General features: G+C 35.7%; 1 protein-coding gene across 3 annotated transcripts in view; it reads right to left on the bottom strand.

The window, feature by feature from the left end:
• SNCA (synuclein alpha) overlaps positions 1-24,094 on the bottom strand; it is a 164,181-nt gene that overhangs the window by 126,518 nt on the left and 13,569 nt on the right. For all 3 annotated transcript variants that reach the window (XM_037830256.1, XM_037830257.1, XM_037830255.1), the window contains exon 4: positions 22,691-22,833. In XM_037830256.1, coding sequence (XP_037686184.1) covers positions 22,691-22,833 — 143 coding nt within the window. The remainder of the gene's footprint in view (positions 1-22,690; positions 22,834-24,094) is intronic.

Genomic DNA, 24,094 nt, shown 5'->3' on the forward strand with positions numbered 1-24,094 from the left:
TTTTATTTAACCCAACTTTTCCACAATATTAGTTTCTATATGTCATCTATATAAAAATTATTAAGAAATTACTAAGAATGAAGAAATTTTACATTCTCTTTTTTTTTGTCTTTGAAATACAGAATGCATTATATGCCAATATCTCAATTAGGCTAGCTATATTTTCAATGGACAGTGCAGGCCCAGAGATCCATAGGATAAATTTATTGAGTATCAATTATATGCAAGAAATTGTACTAGGTATTAGGACAACCAAGAGGTAAAAATTACAGTCCAACAATGAAGTAACTTACAAACTGAAAAAGATTTTGTACTGAAAAGATAGAACTAACACTGGTGGCCATCTATGAGAAGTTCCCCAGGAACAGTGTAGGCAGCAAGACCTATAAGATTTTATAGCAAAAAAAAGATTTTATAGCAGGGATCATGGTGCTCTTGGGAAAACATGTGCCTTAGATGTTAATATTTAAGAAAGGGTTTTAAGTGTAAAATACATGACAACACACATATGGGGTAGGAAAAGCTGATGTGTTCTGGTAACAATACATGACCCAACATTGGGGGATGCAGATGATAGATGCTGAATTTTGTAGGTTCTCATTGAACAGCTAACTTTAATTATGAATGAACAAATGATGAAAGATATAACATTGAAAACAGGTTAGATATAAAATGTAAGAAACTTCAGGATATCAGTCTAATGACATAAACTTTGGCTTCTAATGAGTGAGGAGTCAGTTACATATGTCTGAATAGGAAATGATGTGTGAAGTGGTACATGGGATTGTGAAACGTTAACTGGGAGTAAAACATCAGCCAGACAGACAAACCAGGAGCCTACTGCACTAATGCAGGCATCAGTCGATGAGAGCCCTACCCAAACATTCATAATGGAAGAATGGAAGAGAGAATAGAAAAGATATGGATCTTAGAACACAACTAAATGTGGAAGATGGGATTATGAATACACCAAAGGTTTACATTGTGGGTCATAAGGAAAATACTGGTGCCATAGTGATAACTAAAATGGAGAGGATCCCTGTTGGGGGAAAGATTAAGTTCAACTTTAGATTGTTGAAACTGAAGTGACAGTGTGATAACTAAATAAAAATGTCTAGTGGACAAAGAGAAATATGAGAATGTATCACAGGAAAGAGATCTGTCTGGCAATGTAGATAAAGGGTGAGTAGTCATGACAGTATATGACGTTGCTGAGGAAAAAAGAACAAAAATTAGAGGAGTGAGAAAAGTACAGAGCAGATTAAAGGCTTAAGCTGTAAAAATGTGAGAACCAGTTTTTGTGGAGAATGTCCTAAGGAATAAACTAGAAGTGAATAAAAGAATCAAATAATTGAAAGAATCAAATATCAGCTAGGTGGAATGGCCATGTGTATTTCTGGGTGCAAATATATTTAACTGCATAAAAGTCATGTTTACTATATTACAGGGCTACATTACTATGCAAACCATACCTTTAACAGCACATAATCGAAAGAAATAAAGGATTGTCTGTGTAGTCATGAAATCCTTTGTGCATACATCACATTGTCGTTTTACATTCTTGTCTGTGTTTTGCATATTGTGACTGACTGTAGTCTGGGTATTGTGCATGCCCTTTATTAATAAATCCTTGTAAAAACCCCACAAAGGTTTCTCTAAAGAGAAAGCTAGACTGCTAAATAGTATGTCCTGCAGGTAGAATTTTAATAAATTTCCATAAAACTCTACCAGGCATATTTTTATGTCTTCTGTATTTTCACTGGTGTCGCTTCTTCCCATCTTGGCTATTTTCATTGGTTTATTTTGTGGGTTATGCTGGTTTCTTACTTTTTCCCTTGAGAATCTCTCTCCACCCTTCTCCTGCCCTGTGCCCTGAGAAGATGGCTTGTACTGACTACACTTCATCAGGTTTTCTCCACCTTAGCTCTACTTACACACTGGATCAGATAATTTTTTGTTGTTGTGAGGGGCTGTCCTATGCATCGAGCGATACTTAACAACATCCCTAGACTCTACCCACTGAATGCTGGCAGCACCTCCCTCCAGTCATGACAACCGAAAATGTCCCCAGTCATTGCCAAATATCTCTGGGGGGTTGGGGGTCTAGCAAACAACCTCCCCTTGAGAACAACTGGGCCACTTCAATGGGCTCCTTTGCCTTTTGGCTACCATGTGGGTTTGGCCAATTGGAGCACTGGCAGGAGGGCAGAGGGAAGGAGGAAAGTAAGGTCAGGTTATTTGTTTTCCAGAATTCTCACTGTCAGGTCAGTGCAGGCAGGCTGTGTTACTCCAAACATCTTAACACGCAGCCCTCTTCATACAGTTTGCACCTCTTCGTTCTCTCTCTCTCTCTCCTTCTCCTCACACTCCCACTCAGGTTCTGGTAACTTACCTGCCCTTGCCCATTTAGGCCTAATGATTGTAATGCTTTCCACTGTTATCATCCTGAAGGAATACACTATTTCTCATGTTTTCCCTAACCCTGTCCAAATCTTCATTATTAGTCCCTTCATAAAAGTCTCTTCAAATTACTTTACTTGTGTGTACCATCTGCTTCCTGCAGGAATTATAATTGATACAGGGGAAGTGTGTAACAAAATATTTATAGAGCAGCAAAATACCAGATAGTCCTGGGGTGTTTTTGTCAGATTAGACCCCAACGTTAGAATGTTTTGTGCACCCAGCCTTATAATAGTCACTGACGGAAACCTGTATTACATTTTTTTTACCTTGAAGGCTAGCTATGAATTAAAACATCATTTAAAAAATAATAAACACTACCTTGCCCTTAATATTCTCATTTGTGAAATGGGGATATGAATTGATAATAAAAAGTGGCAATCCAGTATGTACTATAAAACAGCACTATCTTATTGGGGTTATAAGGAAACAGGACTCAGTCTGAAAGAATGTATACCTGATTCACTGTTTTATAGTCATACCTTAGAAATACAGAGGGATATATAACTGGATATTTATCTATTTATTTAGTCATGCAGTCAATTATTGAGTCAACAAATTTATGAGGGCTATTGTTCTTAAGGCATTGTTCTGGATACTGTGGAGATTACAAAGGTAAATAAGACATGGTCTTTTTCCTTAGAAGAACTTAATCTCTTGAGGTGAAGAAAGACAGATAAGGCCATAGATGAAAGTTATATTTGAATGTTAAATCACCATGGTGACCAAGAGCATCTTCTCAGTGCCCTAGAAGGGGCCTAGGGAGAGTTGACATAATAGGCCCACAATAAATATGTGTTAAATGTGTGGTCAAATGAAAATTTGAAGGAGGAAGGAAAACAAAACAAAACAGAAAAAAACATGCAATGCCACACATTGCTGTGTAAAAGCTATCAGCATAACAGGCTTTTTCCAGTTTCTAATTGTAATCCTGGGCATATCTTATGTACGTCAGTCTTCTGTGATTAAATGAAACATTAATTACTTTATTCATTTTAGAAAGATCCCATTGATTAAATTAATCACGTGGTTTTGGTTCACATGATTTCCTCAAGCCTCAAAAAATGCATTTGCAAAATAGAAATTATATTTTTTCTGCATACCTCATTGCAAAGCTGTTGTAGTAATAATGTTAACAACAATAATAACAATAATGTTAAGCACTTAGGCACTTCTGCATATTTGACAATGTAGAGAAAATTTGAAAATCATAAAGCACTACATAAACGTAAGGTCATATCAGTGATGGCCCTTATCCCAAAGAATTCACAATTTGGCCAGGAGACATGTAACTAGCCAAAATACAACGTGATCAGTGCTATAGAGATGGTATGACAAAGTTCCTTTGGAGTATTAAGGAGTAACAGGAGAGGACTATAAATATTAAGCTTTTTTGTGCCATGCCCTGGGCCCATGTTACCCCATATAAAACCCACCACAGCCTGAGATGTGGGTTTTATTATTCTCATTTCATACAGATGCTGTAACTGAACAACGAAGAAATTTGTTCATGGGTATGCAACAAAAAACCATAGTATAATTTCATTCTTCATGGGAAGTTGGAGAAGGTGACATTATATATCCTCACCTGCAGGACCATTTCTAGAATTCAAATTGGACTGTACCACATACAACTTGTTACTCTATAGTTTATTGATGAAATTAAACTGTGGAATGTCTTTACATGGAAATCCCTGAGGGCTGGATTCCTATTTACTCAAGAATTAGTTTTAGATATTGACCCTGTGCTTACATAGGAATGTTTTATTTTTCCTTTTATCAACCAAAAAAAAAAAAAAAAAGCCAACCCTAAGAACAGCAACCTCATTCTATTCATGACCTTCATTATCAAACAAGGATGGATAGAATATCAAGATAAATTTGTGGCAGGTTTAGCATCTGCCTGTCTCATCTTCATGGTTGCCCAGAAGTTTAAGAGGTTTGGAATGATTCCAGGCTGATAAACAGAAAAAAGACACTAGACTAAGTGTCAAGAGTCCAAAATAGATCTAGGAAAACTATTCCCTCCACTTTGCTGACATCCAATATTGAGTGTGAGGCAGAAAGAAGGAACAGGAATAATTGCTACTCAGGGATATGTATCTTAATTTTATCCTAAGATTGAAGAACATTTCTTATTTATTCTTGTATTCTAGATTTAATTACAATGTATGGCACTGCATGTAAATTCATTCAATATTAATTGGGAGTAGATGGAGATAATGATTACATAGGGCCTAGTGTAATTTTTGTGGATGCACTTATGTATTTGCCTTAAATATTTTATTTTGAACAGTTTTGCTATTAGAATCATTACTGATTGCTTAAAATGAATTAAAACTAAAAATGTAAGTGCATCTCTAGCTTAAATCACAAAAGGAATCTGAAACAGACAGATGGCAGGTGACAAGTTTGTAATATCCATATAATTAAACAGGGCCTGAAAAAAAGTGCTGACTGTATCATCTTGTGTGAAATGTGCTGAATGAAAGCAAACAATGCTATTTTCAGAAAAAAAAATGCACCTTAGAATAGTTAATATCAGCCAAGAAAGTTATGACATTATCATACTAAATCCTCTCACAGTACGATGCAGAGAAAACAAGGTATCTCTAAAATGAAAAAGTCCAATACTGTGTTAATTGATGGTTTCATTTAACATTTTAAAGAACATTCACTAAACTAACAAATATGATTCTAAATATCTAATAAATCTTCTTTCAAGGATCTGAATAGGAACATATAGAAAAAATATTAAGAAAGGCATATTCAGAATTGAGAGACCCTCATAGGAACTATGAGTTGAAAACCAATTTGAACAATGATAAAGGTGGACATATAAACAAAGGAAAAAAAATCATGTAAAATACCAGATAAATGAAAATTTTCCAAAGGATATTTGACCTAATTAAAAAAATTAATTTCTAAAGAAGGATTATCCTTGATTGCAGCAAAATTCTTCTCTTTGTGTGTTTGTGTGATTTGGGTTCAGATAAAACTTTGGATAGAGAATAATTAAATGAGGATTTGGGCTGAAATAGTTCCACACTAAATACTACGAATAAATCAAACAAAATTCGGCATGCTGGTTCTTATTCCCAGTATTTCTAATGCAATGTAAAGTATTAATTTCAAGCAAATATCCAACTTTTTCCAGGAATAGTGAAGTGAGTGTGACGACCATCACCGTGGCTGCCATCACTCCTATCTTTGTAAGCCAGGACTCTTCTTATTTTACCAGTCAATGAGAAGAGGGCCCAGAAGAGGACATGGAAAGAGCTGTTACAGCCCAAGCCATCTTTCTCACCCAATTCTCACTGGCATCTAGATCTGGAAGATATATTGTGGCTTAAGAAAGATTAAATATGTGCAAAATTTACATTGGTTATAAAGCTAGTGATACACAATTTATTTTCTCCTGTGGGGGAGGAATTAGGAATTATTAAGTGAAATGGTTTCAATCAGACCAAACAGAATTTATCTAGAGTTTTGAAATGGATTCTTCATTTACTTTAAAGACCAGGCACATCCAACTTGAACACCAACCGCCTCCTGAAATTAAAAGTTTCTAGATAAATCAGCACAGTCTATGGATGAAAGAAGCCCCCAACCCTTCTTCTTGACTCTTGATCAATATTCAAAGATGACTACTCAGCCTCACAAAAGCTAACTAGTTTTTAATATTCTGTTCTGCTCCTAATAAAATCTTTATTGCTAAAGGGTTCTGGAAGAAATAAATGAAAAAGCCTGCTGTCTCAGCCAGTGCCTTTCAGAGTTCCACATGGCTGATGATTCCAGACAGTGACAAATGCCATACTATTCCTCAGTATGTGGCTTTTCTCTCCCTCTCATCTTCTTGCTACTGATCACTGTTACATCCCCTGCAGAGGAAACATATATTTCATAGCTGTCATCCTTATATAAAAAGCAGAGGAAGGGGAAAATTCCTCTTTCGATCTGCCTAAACATTTCATTTTATTTATATACAAATTACCATGAAAAAGCATTGAGTATATGTTTGGATCTAAAACATGAAAAATGTTTTGGAAAGCATTACTTTCAATGGAAAACATAAAGTGGAGCGTCAGGAGCAAAGAATCAACCTTTTCAAGACCAATTGGAAACAATCTGCCTTGATATTCCTAATCTTCTTCTTGGCATCTCATGCCCACCAACTGCCTAATATTGGATACATGTGGTTCTGCCCATCTGTCCAAAAGTCATTCTAATTTATGTGGCTTACTAAGAAAATATTCAATTGAATATACATAATGTCTAGTAATAAGCAGCTTTAATATCTCCACGAGTTATCTCATGAGGGAAATAGCTGTTTTGTTTCTTAAGGAGAAAGTTAATTTAATGTTTCAATGTACAATCATTTAGAGTTGTCATAAAATCATGGAAAACAAGAACTTTTGTAATAAATTAAAAGACAGAAGTTCATATTCTATAATACACAAAATTACTAATATGCAGTGAAATCACATGGAAATCTGAAGTGGAGAATGGTATCTTTGCTATTTCGCACATTCATTTAGTTTATCTTTTTAGAATTAACATCAGAAATTCTGGGCAGTCAGCTTTTTTTTTTTTGGAAGAAGACTATATCATGTAGCTTTGCTTTCAGAAGAAGGAAAGAGCCCACATATAAACTAATAAACTTCATTCATATGACTTTACTGAGTACTGGAAATGTGCTTGGCAGAACCAAAGAAGAGGCAGAAGGCCAGGGTAGTTGGAGGGCAATATATAAGGGAAAAAAGGATAGAGAATAAAAACTTGGCCAAAGCCAGATAATGTAATGCCTTTAATCAAGAATTTGGATTTTATTCTGTGTAGAATAGGAGGCCACTGGAGGGCTGAGAGTAGGAAAGAGACATGGTCTGGCTTTTGTTTTAAAGGAATTATGATTATTGGTAGAGAAAAGACCGGCCAGGATGTACAAGTGAAAGCAGAAAGATCAGTTAAGAGGGGTGGGCATCTAGGGGAGAGATGGGGGTGGTAGTAGTGGAGGAAGGAACCATGACAGGATTCAGGATATATTTTTGAAATACAGGTAAAATGAAAATCTAAAGGATTGGATAAAGGGTATAAGAGGAAAAGAATCAAGGATACCTTCAAACTTTTAGCCTGAGCAGTCAAAAGTGTATGGTATCTGCAAATGCTACAAGATCTGAGTATGGCGAAATTACTATGAGAGTAAGCTATTTAGAGTTCTAGAGGCCTGAGCCGGACTTTTTATCTTAGATAAAATGCACATAGGAGCCATAAAGGTCTTTTCAAAGGTAAGGCAGAGTAAAAAGTTGCATACTCTATTAGGTAATTAGGAGGTATTGTGAAAACACGTATCTGACTCAAGTGAAGAGTTTTGTTGAGTAAAGCGAGACACATGGTTAAAAAGAAAGTGAGGCCTGATAAAGCAGAACCTTAAGAACAGCAATAAGTTTGGGGCTTGATTCTATAAAAAGTGGAGAGCCACAGGCTAATCTTCCAGAAATAATTTAGCTAGTTACTTCCAAATTTCTAGCAGGCTATAAATGAAGTATTGTAAAAAGCTATGTCACGGATTCCAAATATAGATTTCAATGTAAATACATTCAGAGAAAGACTGAACACTGAGAAGGTAGCAGATTTCTGAAGAAAATGCTACCATTACATACAACACACACCCCCACACTCATATACATACACACACAAAACACTAAACCACCAGTTATAATATAAACCTGTACCCCCTCTTCCAAAAAAAAGTCAATTTTTAGCAGTTTCTTTTTATAAAGGCACCAATTAGTTTCTAATGGGAAAGCAGAAAGTGCAATGGAGGGAAGAAATTTTGCCCTCCTAGTAAAGAATGAAAACACAAATATTTCTTAGATATAACAAATGTAAATTTTTTTCTCAAATAGTTCCAGAACATATCTCACATAAAAAAAAAAAATGATACTGTGGGGCGTTTTCCCCTAAATTCTTCAATTTTCTTTATATATAGTTGAATGCACACTTCTAAATCTGTAAAACTGACTTCTATTGACCACTGAATTCTTCTTCCAAATACATACATCAACGGTTCAATACTTGCTGTGTTTCAATAAACTGCTAGGCCCAAAAAGTGCAACTTATTTTAAAATGTGAACCTACACATCTGCAATAGATGACATATAATCCCTATCAACAAAATAGTAACTATTGACAAAATGGCATTCAGTGATTATAGGGCAATAGACCAAAGAATTTAAGGGTCCTCCCAATCTAGGTACAAGATTTCTGTTTGTAACTAAAATAAACCCATACTCTATGAATGGACTACCTAACCACAGTAAAAATAAATGAATTATAGTAAATAGTCTATTAGAAATACATGCTTTTACAACTTCCTGTATGTTATCAGACAAGTTAAATATTGACAGGTAATTTATAAGCTTGAGAATTTTGATATGCCATAGATAAAGTGAATTGAAATGAGAAGGGCAAAGTTAAAAGGATTCATGAAAATAAGAGGATGACAGCTTTCTCAGAGCCCAGAAGATTTTAATAAGAATTTGCAGAGTTAAATAATGAGTAAAGCCACAAATGATCAAATATACTTGCCAAAAAATGAAAGAGCACATAAATTATTCAATTCACCTGGGCAGTACAGACTATTATTCCTGAAATTCTTTTTGTTAAAATATAAATTGAAATTTAAATATGGTATCCAGTATTTTTAGATAGCAACACAAATAATTGTCAAAACGTTATTTTAATTTGGTTTGGTAACTGGGATGAAAAGGAATAGATGAAGGAAACATACTATAACCAGATTTTTTGAGAAATAATAAGGCAGATGAGTGTCAAGATGCCTCACTCAGAGATAACAGTCTGAAGGAAAGAGAAGGCGCTTGGGGGGAAGTCCTACAGCAAGGTGCAAGCAAGGACAAGCAGACTCCAATATATCCTAGAGCACAAGAAATAAGTCTTATATATCATTCTATTTCTGATTATGCCTGCATAATATTTTACACATATATGCATTCAAAAAATATAGACCAGATGGATGGATGAATGAATAAATGGATAGATAAATGGATGGATAAAATAATATGACTATAATTATACTTTTCAACACCTATGTAGCTGGAATAATCTTTTTTTAAAAAATTCAGTTTTATTGAGATATACTCACATATCATACAATCATCCATGATGTACAAGCAACTGTTCACAGTACCATCATACTGTTGTGCATCTATCACCCCAATCTATTTTTTGAACATTTTCCTTATACCAGAAAAAGTAAAAATAAGAATAAAAAAGAACACTCAAATTACTCCCCCCCATCCAACCCTATTTTTCATTTAGTTTTTGTTCCCACTTTTCCACTCATCCATCCATACACTGGATAAAGGGAGTGTGATCCACAAGGCTTTCACAATCACACTGTCACCCCTTGTAAGCTACATTGTTATACAATCGTCTTCAAGAATCAAGGCTACTGGGTTGCAGTTTGATAGTTTCAGGTATTTACTTCTAGCTATTCCAATAACATAAAACCTAAAAAGGGTATTCTATATAGTGCATAAGACTGCCCACCAGAGTGACCTCTCGGCTCCATTTGGAATCTCTCAGCCACTGAAACTTTGTTTTATTTTGCATCCCCTTTTGGTCAAGAAGATGTTCTCAATCCCATGATGTGGAAAGACATTTTTTTAACAAATTGAATGAATGTAAGAGGAATTGGGACTCTAAGAAGGAAAACAAGCATCTTTAAATTTTAGTTGTGGTTAAAGCAGCAGAATGCTTGGTCACACTAATGTGTGGCATGGAATATTATAAACACAAAATACTATTTATCATGCTTTTGTTATGAATATAATGAATGCTTATTGAAGGAAATTGGAAAAAATATAAGTAAGCAAAGGAGAACAATAAAATGACTGAAATTCATGAGTCAGAAATAGCCACTCAGTTGCAGGGTTTATTCAATGAGTGTGGCAGAACTTTTTGTGGTTGTTGCAATGCCTGGGAAGCATTACCGGCATTTAACAGGTAAGGCCCAGGACTAGTAAACATCCTATGGTAAACGAGACAATTCCCCATAGCAAAGAATTATTCAGTCCCAAAGAGCGCTTCACTGAGAAAAACTGAGAGCCTGTTGCATTTACTTCAGGTCTTTATACATTAATATGCTGCAAAGAGATTTTTTTTAAATAAAAATAGGTTATACTGTACAAACTAATCATGTTTTGTAACCTCTTCTTTTCACTTAAAGTAGCAGGAGCTTCTTTACAAATCATTAATTATTATTCTATACCAATACTTTAATGGCTGCTCAGCATACCACTGGATGGATCAACCATAAGGCAGTTGACTCAATACCTTATATCAAACATTTTTTTTACATTTTTTATTAAAATCATCACTGCAATGAATGAATATCCTTATGGTTAAATTTATGATCATTTAAATTCTTAGAGGTATGATTTTTCAGTCAATGAGTATTAATGATTTGGGTCAATTGATTCTCCAACTACACTATCAGTGATTGAACGGACATCTCTAAAAGAAAGTTGCTGAAAATGTGAAATACTTACTGGGGGCACTGGGCCCTAGGTATAGGATGGCTCCTTCCCCATCCCACATCTTAGCACAAGGTACAAGGATTAATTTTTGGATAAACCCACAGTTGAAAACCATGAAGCTAAAATCTAAAAGTCCAAGTGCTAGACCATTTCATTTCTTTTTCCATCGGTACAATACAAGAGGAAAGAAGGAGAAGAGGTCTTCAGGGAAAGGTAATTGAAGGAAAGTATTAATGGAGCATTAGAATTTTTCTTTTCCCCTCGTCATTCCTCCGTGGAGGCAGGTGGTAACTAGGCATATCACCTCATGAGATTTGGCGATGTTTCCACTCAGGGAAGACTCTGGTATCTCATTCCCTGGTGGTCTGTTGCCTGAGAAGCAGGACTTGTTGATCTGAGGACTTGTGGGCTCAGTACCAGGCAGACACAGGGGCTGACATACCAAGCTGGGAAAATCTAAGTTCACTCCCCTCACTCCATGTGCCCTGGTAGCTATGAGGTGAGGCTGGTGTGGTAAGGATCCCTAGGTTTCCCCTGGTGTCAGAGCAGGCCTTGGAAAGGAATGTAGGAAGGGGTTGGCTCACCAAAACCTGGAGAACAGAGGCAGTGAGTGCAGGAGAGAATGACATCCCTTCTAGACTCCTGAGGGCAGGAGGAGACCAGTCAGGCACATTTATTAGGCCATACAATATATCACATCAGAACATAAGCAGCTGTGCAGCAACAGTGTGAGATGAAAACCAGACCCTGGTTTTTACCCTTCTGTCCCTCCATCTTCCACCTTTGCAGACATAACTCAATTTCAAGTGAACTTGGAGAGAAGGGGCTTTGAACTCCTGTTAGGCCCTGCAACTGGCAAATCTTGAATTTGATTGAATATTTACACATCTGATTTACATGGGAAATAACTAAAATAACATTAAATACAAGGCTTTTAACTAGACCTAGTGCTTAATATGAAAGTGTCAAAATCAAATAGAGCTTTGAGTTGTTCCTCCTCTAAAGCTGTTTCCATTCTAGAAAGTTCTGACGTGGGTAATTAGCTTGAAGAGAAACTGTCTGCCCTCTTTCTCTGTAAAGGACTTCCCTGCCTTTGGGTATGAGGAATGGGCCAAGAAGATGCCCCAAAGGGGCCGGTTTTCACAGCTACAAATTACTTAGACCTGCCCCCATCTAGGTCATCAGGGAGCTTTGTTGAGTTTGGTACAAAGGCCTCATATGGAGGCAAAGGGTCATTTTGTTGGTCTTGTACCAAAGGATCTTGCAGGAGGTGGCTATAAAAGAACAAGATTCTGCCATGGGAACCTGAGTCCTTTTAATCTCTATAAATGTCTGTAATCCAGAACCTAAAATCCAGCCACTATTAAGAAAGAGGGTAAAAGAGTGGGTGGGGTACAGATTCAGTTAACACAAACCTGTGTTCCACGGAATACCCTGAACTACTCTCCATACCCTGAACACAGCAACTGTAGCTCCACTGTAAGAAATTAAGAGCTCTGAGATTTTCCGCATTTTAAAAAAGAAAACATCTTAGCTTTGTTTTCTTCAGTGTGCCAGTTTGAATGTATTACGTCCTCCAAAACACCATTATCTTTGATGCAATCTTGTGTGGGCAGATGTATTAGATTTGATAAGATTGTAATTCTTTGAATTAGTGATTCCATGGAGATGCGACCCACCCAACTGTAGGTGATAGCTCTGATTAGATAATTTCCATGGAGGTGTGGCCCTGCCCATTCAGCGTGGGCCTTGATTAGTTTACTGGGGTACTATGTAAGCTCAGACAGAAGGAGCAAGCTTGCTACAGCCAAGAGGGACACTTTGAAGAAGGCACAGAAGCTGAGAGAGGAGCTGCAGCTTACAGAGACATTTTGGAGATGGCCTTTGAAAGCAGACTTTTGCTCCGGAGAAGCTAACAGAGGACAAACGACCCAAGAGCAACTGAGAGTGACATTTTTGAGGAGCTGAAGCCTAGAGAGGAACATCCTGTGAGAAAGCCATTTTGAAACCAGAACTCCAGAGCAGACGCGAGTCATGTGACTTCCCAGCTAACATTAGGAATCCAGTGAAGGTATCCAATTGTTGATACATTATCTTGAACACTTTATGGCCTTAAGACTGTAACTGTGTAACTAAATAAACCGCCTTTATAAAAGCCAATCCATTTCTGATATTTTGCCTAACAGCAGCGTTAGCAAACTGGAACATCCAGTGTTTCCCAAATTTATTTGCACACAGTAGCCTTTGTAATTACACCATGTATGAAATATTCAGTGGAACCACATTTCTTTGGGGAAATCTGAGGAGAAATAATAGTAGTGGCACTTCATTTTATTTAACTAAATAAAATGACAAGTTCAGTGAATAGTTTTCCCCTCTTTGTGTTGTCCATTTACCTACTAAACATCATTAAACTATCCACAAATATGAAAGAGACCTTCTATGACATTATATGGGCCCAAATCTTGGAGAAAATGCACTAATGTAATTATAATTGTCATGCATTTACAGTTTATTGTTTACCTTTTGCCTGCATTATCTCATTTCATTCACACCTTGAGACTGTGCAATTGGCTGCCCAGTTACATTTGAGCAGTCTTGGTTTAGAAAGGTTAAATGATGTGCCAGAGGTCTGGAAATGCATAATTGAACAAACTGACCTAAAACTCAAGACATTAAACACAGACTCAAAATATTTTGAACTCATTTAATCTAACACTTTTATTTCACAGATGAGAAAACCCTTGTTCAGAAAGGTGAAATAACATCATCCAGCACAGTGAGAAAAACAAGACTAACTCCATATTCCCTGACTTAAAGCCATGTCCTCTATACCAAGCCATGCTTTTCCTGTGTATGACTAAATCAAATGGGTCAGGTAACCCAGGAACCCAGTATGAAAAGAAAGGCCAGTTGGATTTAACAGTAGGTCAAACATCAGACACTGAGCAGCTTTAGTCAGAATACTTGCAAACAGCTTTCTTTTCAGAGTCATAAGTGTTAGTTTTCCTTTGCAGAAAGAATACATTGGGAAATTGCTACCATAAACAGTTATTACTATTTAGTGGGGATTAATTTTTAAAGTTGTCTACATACGGCATCATATTAAAAATCAAAGATGAAGTATTTTAATGCCATTATATGTTTTGCATGATGACCGCATTAATCCCACAGATCAGTCACATAAGTAGGAAGTACATGTCTTTTCCAATTCCCTTAGGGACAGCAAATAACACACAATCCACTGAGCAAACACCGGAGCCTCAAGGTAAAACCTGTGTTGCATGAAATAGTATAACATACACAGAAAGCAGAATTTTCCATTTTCTTGCATTTCCCAGTATTCCCAATAATCAAATATGAAAAAGTATGTATGCACATGAGTTGGGATGATCTACTATTATGGATTATCAAGCTTTTATCATTCCTTTGTAAGCAAAGATAGTTAAAAATCTATTTGCTTTCTTTATATTAAATGCTGACATTATTCTTAACAATCAATGAAGTTGCAACTAAATTCAATCATACAAATTGAGCTCCATATAGATTTATCTTACTGCATCAAGCAATGTGAAGAATACCAAAGAAAGGTAAGATGCCTCCCACTTCTAATCAGGAAGATAAAATGTGTATTCCTCCTTTCCATTTGTTCCTTTATTTATTTACTTAACAAACAATTTCTGGCTCAGTATTCTTAATTTTAATATACACTGTAGCTTTAATAAGAATTAAATAGTACTTTTGGCATTTTCATAAATAGCTTTTTAGTGATTAGAGAATTACCTAGTAAATAAGGATGTCTAAATTGTAGCTTAAATATTCAAATATTTGGTAAAAGTTTTATTAGAGTCCAGCATAAAAGAATTATCTAATATTTGAGTTGACAAACTACTCCCTTTTTCCCTTGTAAAAGAACAATTAGGCTAATGAAATGTTTCATCCAACTCTAGTTCCCATAATTATATATTTATATGCAAAACACAATTGGCATCTCATTTACCTTATTCTGTTCCTTTGAAATTCAAGCAAATCTGTTTTATCCTAGCTTTCCGTGTACGTTAAATGTTTTGACACACCATAGAACCTATTTTTAATATTTTCTCTTGATAAAGCAAACACCATCAAATGCCTCCCTGAAATTTAGAAAACTAAAAGCCCTACATTTGAAGAGACAGAAAACTGAATCATTTCTTATTTTTTAAGGGCAAACGAGTTGATTATCATTGAAGTTTGGGATGAGACTACTATATGTTATCGTATATAAATACCACATATTCCTTTTGTGCATGTCACTTAAGCATATTGATACTATTTTTTCCAACTGGAAATGTGGCTCAGTGGTAATAGAGGTAAAAACAAAACAAAACAAAAACAAAGTTTGAAAACAAGCTACATATAATAATACTTGATTCATGAAACATTACCCAAAATATATCACCTTTGCATATGAATGGTCATTAGCAACAGATGTTAGGACACGCCCAGTGAAGGTGTATTCCTAATAAAACTATGCTCCTCCCTTCTATGTGGGACCTGACTCCCAGGGGTGTAAAATTCCCTGACAACACAGGATATGACTCCCGGGAATGAGTCTGGACCTGGCATCTTGGGATTAAGAACATCTTGACCAAAAGGGGGATGTGAAATGAAACAAAGTTTCAGTGGCTGAGAGATTCCAAATGGAGTCGAGAGGTCACTCTGGTGGGACATACTTACGCACTATAGATAACAGTTTTTAGGTTTTAATGTATTGGAATAGCAAAAAGTAAATACCTGAAACTATCAAACTCCAATCCAGTAGTCCAGACTCTTGAAGATGATTGTATAACTATGGAGCTTACAAGGGGTGACAGTGTGATTGTGAAAGTCTTGTGGATCACAGTCCCTTTATGCAGTGTATGGATGGATGAGTAGAAAATGGGGACAAATACTAAAAGAAAAATAGGGTGGGATGCGGGGGATGATTTGGGTGTTCCTTTTTACTTTTATTTCTGATTCTGATTCTTTCTGGTGTAAGGAAAGTGGTCAAAAATAGATTGGGGTGATGAAGGTATAACTATATGATGGTACTGTGAACAGCTGATTGTACACCATAGATGATTGTATGGTATGTGAACATATCTCAATAAACTGAATTTAATCTAAAAAAAAGTAAATCAACAGTGGGGGGAGGAGGGAAATGGAATGTTTTGGATGTTCTTTTTTATTTTAATTTTTATTTTATCTTTTGGAGTAATGAAAATGTTCAAAGATTGATTGTGGTGAGGAATGCACAACTATATGATGAAACTATGAACAACTGATTATACATTTTGAAGGACTGTATGTTATGTGAATATATCACAATAAAATTGCATTAAAAAAAAAAAGGTATGCTTATTGTTCTCACTTTATACCCAGCAGAATTTTAATCCATTTTAAGCATTTATAAAGGAACAAGCTAACTGCACAAATAAGATTTAAAAGCTATTTGTCAGGGTGCCTTGAAGCACTTCTGTCACACTCATCCTGTAAGATATTTCTCTAACAAGTAACATCATCACAAAGTTCTTTGAGGACTGAAATCGGATTTGCAGGCAGGTATACATTGTGGGATCGTAATGCTTACAGATTATTAAAGTGCTGACCCTAGGACTCAGGTGAAAGCGGTTTTATGGTCCCGTGTCTAAACAACTAAAACATTGTGGCTTCTATCTCTGTGTGAATCAATTTCACAATCTACTGACAAAAACAAAATTTAAGTTGCAATATTTATTGGAGGACAGTTATCTCTTGTTTCTAATGAGAACCTTTTTTTGGTCAGTGATGGATATATACTTGATACGCATATATATTATTCTCAAAGACCAGACATGCTCCTTTTTTCCAGGGCTAACCATGGCAGTCTCCCCACCTGGGCTGCACGTTTTTTTGCAGACAGGAGCCATCTGTGTGAAATCATTTTTGTCTTCCCCATACTCTCCATCCAAGTGTCTGGCACATATAAAGTACTCAATAAATGTTTGAATATTATCAAATTGTAATGAAAATACAAGAGTAGGCCTATTTTCCCTACAACTTTATAGAGTACATTCTGCTTAGAACCTCATAGATTAAGGGTCATAATGATTCATGACCCATCCATCCAGAATCAAGTGAAATATTATTAGATAGAAAAGCCATCATAATAATTGTGCTTCAAGTGGGGACAGTTTATGTAGCATTAAAAGACTGTCACATGAATGCAAAATATTGATTTTTGTACACCAGATTGTAAAATGTTACTGATTGTATATCTTTTGAAACAAATCAGTTAGAATTTTTCTTTAATTACCATGTTATGTTTTAATCTTAGATTATAAAGCAGTTAATAGTATATGCCCCTTGCACCATAAATACAAATCAGACAATTCATTGTGCCATAAAGCTTTTAGATAAGGTTTAAATATGACTTATAGTCATGTTGATTATCTTCTGAGGTCAAGCACAATGACAAGATTCAAACTTCTAATTATTTGGGAGAATGTATATCAGTCATCATGAAACATTCAAGAACACTGTTAACTATAAATTAAATATTTCACTAATATGAGCATCTCATATGATCACTTTCTTATAAACAGCTGAGAATATGCCTATTATCTATGCTTCTTCCAAGAGATCTGAAAGAGAACCTGTAACCTGTGGCTTGTTCATGAAATCAATATTAAATGAGTCAACTAAAGGCAGCATCCATTATCTGATTAATCATTTAATCAAAGAATCCCTAGCACTCAAGAATTAATAAATAAATCTGCATCAAGCTAAACATGACAGCACTGGTAAGTCAAAGGAAATAGGTAAAAGGGTGTATAAATGTTATAGATCATAATGTCATACCTGACATTTTTTATTCTTGCTTTTGTTCTATTCTTCCAGCACATGCTACATTAGTTAACCTCAAATGAATTAAGGCAGGATTACAAGAGCCTATGTGCTTTTATCCTTTTGAATTTAAGATTTTTTGTATGACTATGTTGGGAGTAGTAAAAATTGCTTATCATCTATGGGTCTAATTTTTCCAAATGGCATTGACTAGGAACTTCATTTTATTCTGAAGAAAAAAATAAATAATTCAGTTGAACCTGGATATTTCAAGTATCTGAGGCTATAGATATTTCAAGCTCATTTCTTGCATGAAACCTATTTAACTCCATGTAGACAGGCCAGTGCCTGAAAGGGAAGTGATAATGAAGCTGACTGCCATATTATTTGTCAGGCAGCAGCTTACAATTTATCCAGGGTTGTCACTCTCTAAAATTCCGAAGAATTGTAGGAGCACTGAGAATCCAACTCTTCTAGGACATCCCAAATAGCATCATTTGTTCAGCAAGGATTTATTTGAGCACCAGCAACAGGCAAGGCATTGTTGAAGGGTTGGGATGGAGCAAATGTTCTCATGACTAAACTCTACATTGTAAAACTAGTGGCACTATAGAACAAGTCTGACTCGTATTACTATCTTTACATAATATTCTTTGTACAAACGGATCTTTCTTTCTCAGTACAAGTGGGAAACATATTTTATCTATATAGCCTGCCTGTTTGTTTGAACTGAAAACTTGAATACCCCTGCCAATGTATTTGTAATCTGTTTCGACTGTGCAAGTCAAAAGAGTGAGCTTAAGGAAATGAATTGAATGACTAATAACCTTTAGTGTGCATGCAGGTAAAATATAGATCAGAAGATGTACTTTTCTGATGTATTAAATAGAGAAACAAGTAATGTTTGAAAAAACACACTCTTAAAATTCAAGAATACTATTTGTCCTTTAATATAATGGATTATAATTAGAAATTATTAATAAGGGTTACTTCATTCATAGAATCAAATTCTCAAAAGCAGTCAGGTATCTGTGCTCATATCTTTCTGTTAACATCAAAAGGAGACACAGTACACCAAAGTAAGCATGCCCTAAAGAGATAAATTTAGCAAATAAATAGAGAAAAAACTAAAATGAGGTACTAGAGCTCTTGTTTTCAAACAAGCAAAAAAGCCACAAGAAAACAAAAAAGGGAAGGGAAGGGAAGGGAAGGGAAGGGAAGGGAGGGGAGGGGGAAAGAAAACTCTCTGCTTATCAACCAGGGAGTTATGGACCAAATACCCCCAAAGGGCATGAGGGGTGAAAACCAATGCAGTCACTCTTCTTGTAGTGTTCCTGATCTCAAAGAGAGGCATCGATTGCCAAGAAATGGAACCCAAAGAGAGTGGAACAGCCATTAATCCAGTTCCACAAGCTAGAAACCTAGTGGTCTTGCTTGTCATTAACTCTTCCCCCAAGCTACATGAAAGGCTTCATGAAATCCTATTATTGTTATCCCTTAAACCATCTTTGATTTCATCCATTTCTTTCCTCTTCCCCTGTCAACACTTTCATATAAGGAATCATCCCCTCTTTCCAGCATAAGACTATAGCCCACTAACCGGTCCCCTGGTATCTACTTTTACCTCCTTTAATCTGTTTTCCATGCTGCAGGCAGAGTTCTTTTCAAAACGCAAACCTGATAACCACACATCTTTGCTTGAAATGCTGTAATGGATCCTTTTGTCCTTATATTAAGACTAACGTGCTCAACATGGCCAATCATGGAATGGCCCCTGCCCACCTTTCCAGCCTCTTTTAACATCATATTCCTCCTCATTTTTGTCTGGTTTCAGCCACACTCCTCTTCCTCTGATTTGCCATCATTCACTCCTACAAATATTCCCTCCTGTTTTTGCTTTTGCCTGGTATGGTTTTCCTGCACTCCCACTGATCTGTTAATTGCTGCTCACTTTTTTAGACCTTAGCTCCAACATCACTTCCTTGGGGAAACCTTATCCTTACTTACCCCGACCCCACACTAGCTAGGTCGTCAGCATTATGTGCTTCACAGCATTTATCACAGTTTATAATTACACATTTACTGTGTGGTCAATGGTATGAATTTTATTGTTCTTTGTCACTAGACCAAAAACTCAATGAAGAGAAAAACTGTATGTTTTTCTCATCATTTTAACATCAACACCAACAAAATTGGTGGAACATAGTGGGCAAGTGTTATTTCTTCAGTGATGAACCAGAGTCTTGTCAGGGTCATTAGCAGGTGGTTAAGGCAAAAATACATTATTCATGTCTATTCACCGGAATCATTTTGATCTGAGTTTGATTGATAGGATTAAATTATTTCAAATTTCATAATGAACAATGATTTTATTTAAACTTTGTAGTTATTTGACATCCCAAAGTTGTGGCTCTAATTACATGTGTTTATTAGTGAACTCCTAGAATTATTCTAGAAACTCAGAACTTTATTGCTAAATTGGGCCTTAACAATCTCCTAGTATAGTTCCCTCATTATATGAGAAAGGGTCCTAGGAGACCTGTAAAAAGTCATCCAGCTGGTCATTGGTACAGCAGGGATGATGACTACCCATTTTAACTCCCAATTCAATGTTTTTTCTATAACCATGCAGCAATTTCTAGGTTTCATAGCTTCCTTTTCATATTAGACATTTGTAAGGACCTACAAGCACCTGTAAGAGAAATAGCTCCAAATGGGTACTTTTGTCACATCACTTAGATTTCTGTTTTAAAATATTAAAATAAAAAAATAATATTTTTAGGAGGGTGAAAACCAAGCCCATTTTGTAAAAGGCAAAGCACTTTTATGTCCCATTTGCAATTTACAATGTATGCCTTAAATGGGAGCAAGAGCAGGATGATGTTCCCCTGGTTTCTTAATACCCTCAAGTAATTAAATTCTCTAGTTAAATGTGGTTGCCTATAATTCAGTTTAGAAAGATGAAGGAAAGTAAGATTTTGAGGAAGTGGTTGGGGAAGCAATATAATCGATAGAAATCGGCACTAGATTGGTATCCAGTCTACTCCAACTAGCTGCGTGAGCTTGGACTACTTATTTACCCTCTGTAGATTTCAGTCTAAATCCTGAGCTCTGAATGCAGGGTCTGTCCACGGGCTTCCCAGATCCCATGAGCTCCTCAACATGTGTGTGCATTTTTCTGGGAAGGGAGTCTATAGCTTCCATTAGATTGTCAAAAGGGTCTGAGACACGAAAAAGAGTAATTACCCTGTACTAATATCTGAGATCCCTTCTAACTTTTCAAAGGTAATAAAGCTATGGATAAATTATAATTTCAGATGGGAAACAGGAATTAGTACAATTATTAGCACAAATAACAAGATTATTTATTTACTACATATAGTAAAACCTAAATAGATCACAGGCTTTTAGTCCTGCCCTTTTCTTATCAATGTTTTAAGGTCCATCAAGGTAGGCCTGCAGCAGAGGATTACATAGGGTGGAGGCAAACCAGAGCAGTCTACCAGCAAATAAAGTTACTTTCCCACAGTTTTCAGGATACCTATTCCAAAACCATTGTAACTATGACTTTTGGAAGGTTGAATAGCCACAGTTCATAAACTATGAATGTGATTATAAAAGAACCAGAAATAAAAGCCATTCTGTTAATCCTCTTATTTCCTTCCTTTCTTAATTCAACAAAGATTAAGTGTCTGCTGTGTACCAGGCACTCTTCTAGACACTTACGAAATATCAGTGAGCAAAACAAATATATTCCTTTCTCATGGTACTTATATTCTAGCAGGTGGAGATAAAAATTAAACAACACATACAACAATTAAGGAAATTATTTATTATTCTTAAAGGTGATAAATGCTTTGGCAAAAAAATAAAATAAAATTCTAAGGATTAGAGACATTGAGAATACAAGAAGGAGGAGCACGGTTACAATTTTAAATAGGATGAGTGGTTAGGGCTGGTCTCACCGTGGACCTGAGGAGATGAGGGAGTGAGCCAAACATATAATCTTGGAGAACAGTTTTCCAGACCCATGGAGGAAAGAGGGCAACGGACCTAAGGTTCACAATACTTGGATTGTCAAGGGATAGAAAGGAGGCCATTGTGGCAGAGCAAAACCAAAAATAACTCTGCTATCATGTTCATGAATTCGTAAAAGAGACATCTCATCTTCCAATCACCTACCTGTTTAAAATACAAGTCATAATATTTTTTGTATAATCTTAACAGAGTTCCAGGATCTTAGCAATAGTTTTTAAGAAGTGCAAAGCAAAATTATTCTGAGAATTTAAAAATCACCCAGAAACCATAATCTCTGGTTGGGAGGCATTTTAAGTCTCTCCATTCCCACAAACAAACATATAGCAATAAATCATTATGTTATAAACAAACCCATACAATTTAATATGAGATGATGTCATTATAAATCAAGGAAAGATCTTCATTTTGAAAATTCAAGAGATTAATGCACAAAGAGATTAGTTATATTCCAACAAAGAGAAATTCCAAGACTCAAAGAAACATGAAAGCACTCATTCTTTCTGAAATACCACTGTTCCTTTCAGCATTTATTACACTGCTTGGTTCATGAACTTTCTTCCAGAAAATGAAACAATCATGGCTATTGAACAATTTGCATGGCATTTATCTGTGATAATACCTTAAAAAGCAATACACATACAAAGGTAGTACTTTTATACCTTTAAAGGGGAAGGGGTGGTCAGTCAGCCATTCTCCACGACGAGCATCTTATTTCCTCATAGCACCTCACATGAAAATGCACAGTGATCTCACAACCTTATAAATATAACGTATAACGTATGTAAACATACCTTTCCCAACTGATCCTTTTTGCCAAAGCCGGTGGCAGCTGCAATGCTCCCTGCTCCTTCTACTGTTTTCTGTGCTACTGCTGTCACTCCTGTCACCACCGCCTCTCCAACATTTGTCACTTGCTCTTTGGTCTTCTCAGCAACTGATATAAATAAAAGACAACAATGAATTAAGGGATGGTAGAAAGAGTGATTTAAAATAATTTCACTTCCACTAGTAGACAATTTTGAAAGACTTACATTTACACATGCCATCAACAACTGAAAAGTCAGAAGAAATAAAAGCTATTGAGGTTTCTAAATAAAAACGTGGTTCAGCCAAACATTAAATGTTTGCTAAGATATTTTATTGCAATCATGTAGATAATTAAAAAAAAATGCTTAGAAGTTTAATGATCACAAGCTTAGCACAATGAGAGATGTGGGTGTGCCTTGTATCTTATTAAGGAAAGTTTACAAAAAGCAATGTTTACAGATGCAGTTACAGTTGTATCAAACTCAGCATGAAATTTACTTCTTTGTTTCAAATTCAAATACTGATTCTTTGATTTCACTCAGCATGTTTGTTTTCACCACAACTTCTGAGTGACACAATGCATATTACTTGCCTACGTATTCATATTTGTTACTATCTTAGAAATGAGGAACAGCATAATGGATGGTTGTAAGGAACTTTGATGCTTTTATAAAACTTTGAGCAGTGGAATCAGGAGTCTTAATAACATTTACTTAAACAGTTTTTATGGGAACACAAGAGCTAGACATTAAGTAAAGAATGAACATGAGGTTTGCTGAGCTCACAATGTCTTCTCAAGAAACAAAACATGGAGGTTCAGTAGTTTTAAAAAGTAAGTTAAAATTTAAAGAAGATGGCATAAGTAATTTTGGATTGGATTTATAAGCACAATTTAAACCTCATTTAAAAAATTATACAAAATATCCTAGAACTATATCTCATACAATTGCTAGATTCACATTTCTGTATTATTGTCATGTAATTACCACATAAAGGAAGCTACAATAAAGTTTGTTTCGATTAAATAAAGTTGTATGAAAAAGCAGCAAAAGACAAAAGAATTTGGTTTTTAAATAATTCCAAAGAGAATGCAGATAAATCAATGCAAATAAAATGCAAAGTGTAAATAAAACAACCACTTTTCATCTAAACCTCTATAATATTTGTGCCCACGAAGCCTTAGGTATTGCACATCTTATCTATATCTATGTTATTTTTGCCCCCTTTCCTTTTTGTCCCACAAATTCACTTTCTGTCTATTTTTTGCAAATTTGGGGACTATTTGGATTTAAGTGACATTCCACCTTAGCCTCCTCACCTAAGCAAATGAAGACATATTTTCTTTTTATGATTTAGGCTTCTGTAAGTCCTCTCCAGATAAGCCCCAG

The sequence above is a fragment of the Choloepus didactylus genome, chromosome 3 (assembly GCF_015220235.1).
Source record: "Choloepus didactylus isolate mChoDid1 chromosome 3, mChoDid1.pri, whole genome shotgun sequence".
In the NCBI taxonomy this organism is placed as follows: domain Eukaryota; kingdom Metazoa; phylum Chordata; class Mammalia; order Pilosa; family Megalonychidae; genus Choloepus; species Choloepus didactylus.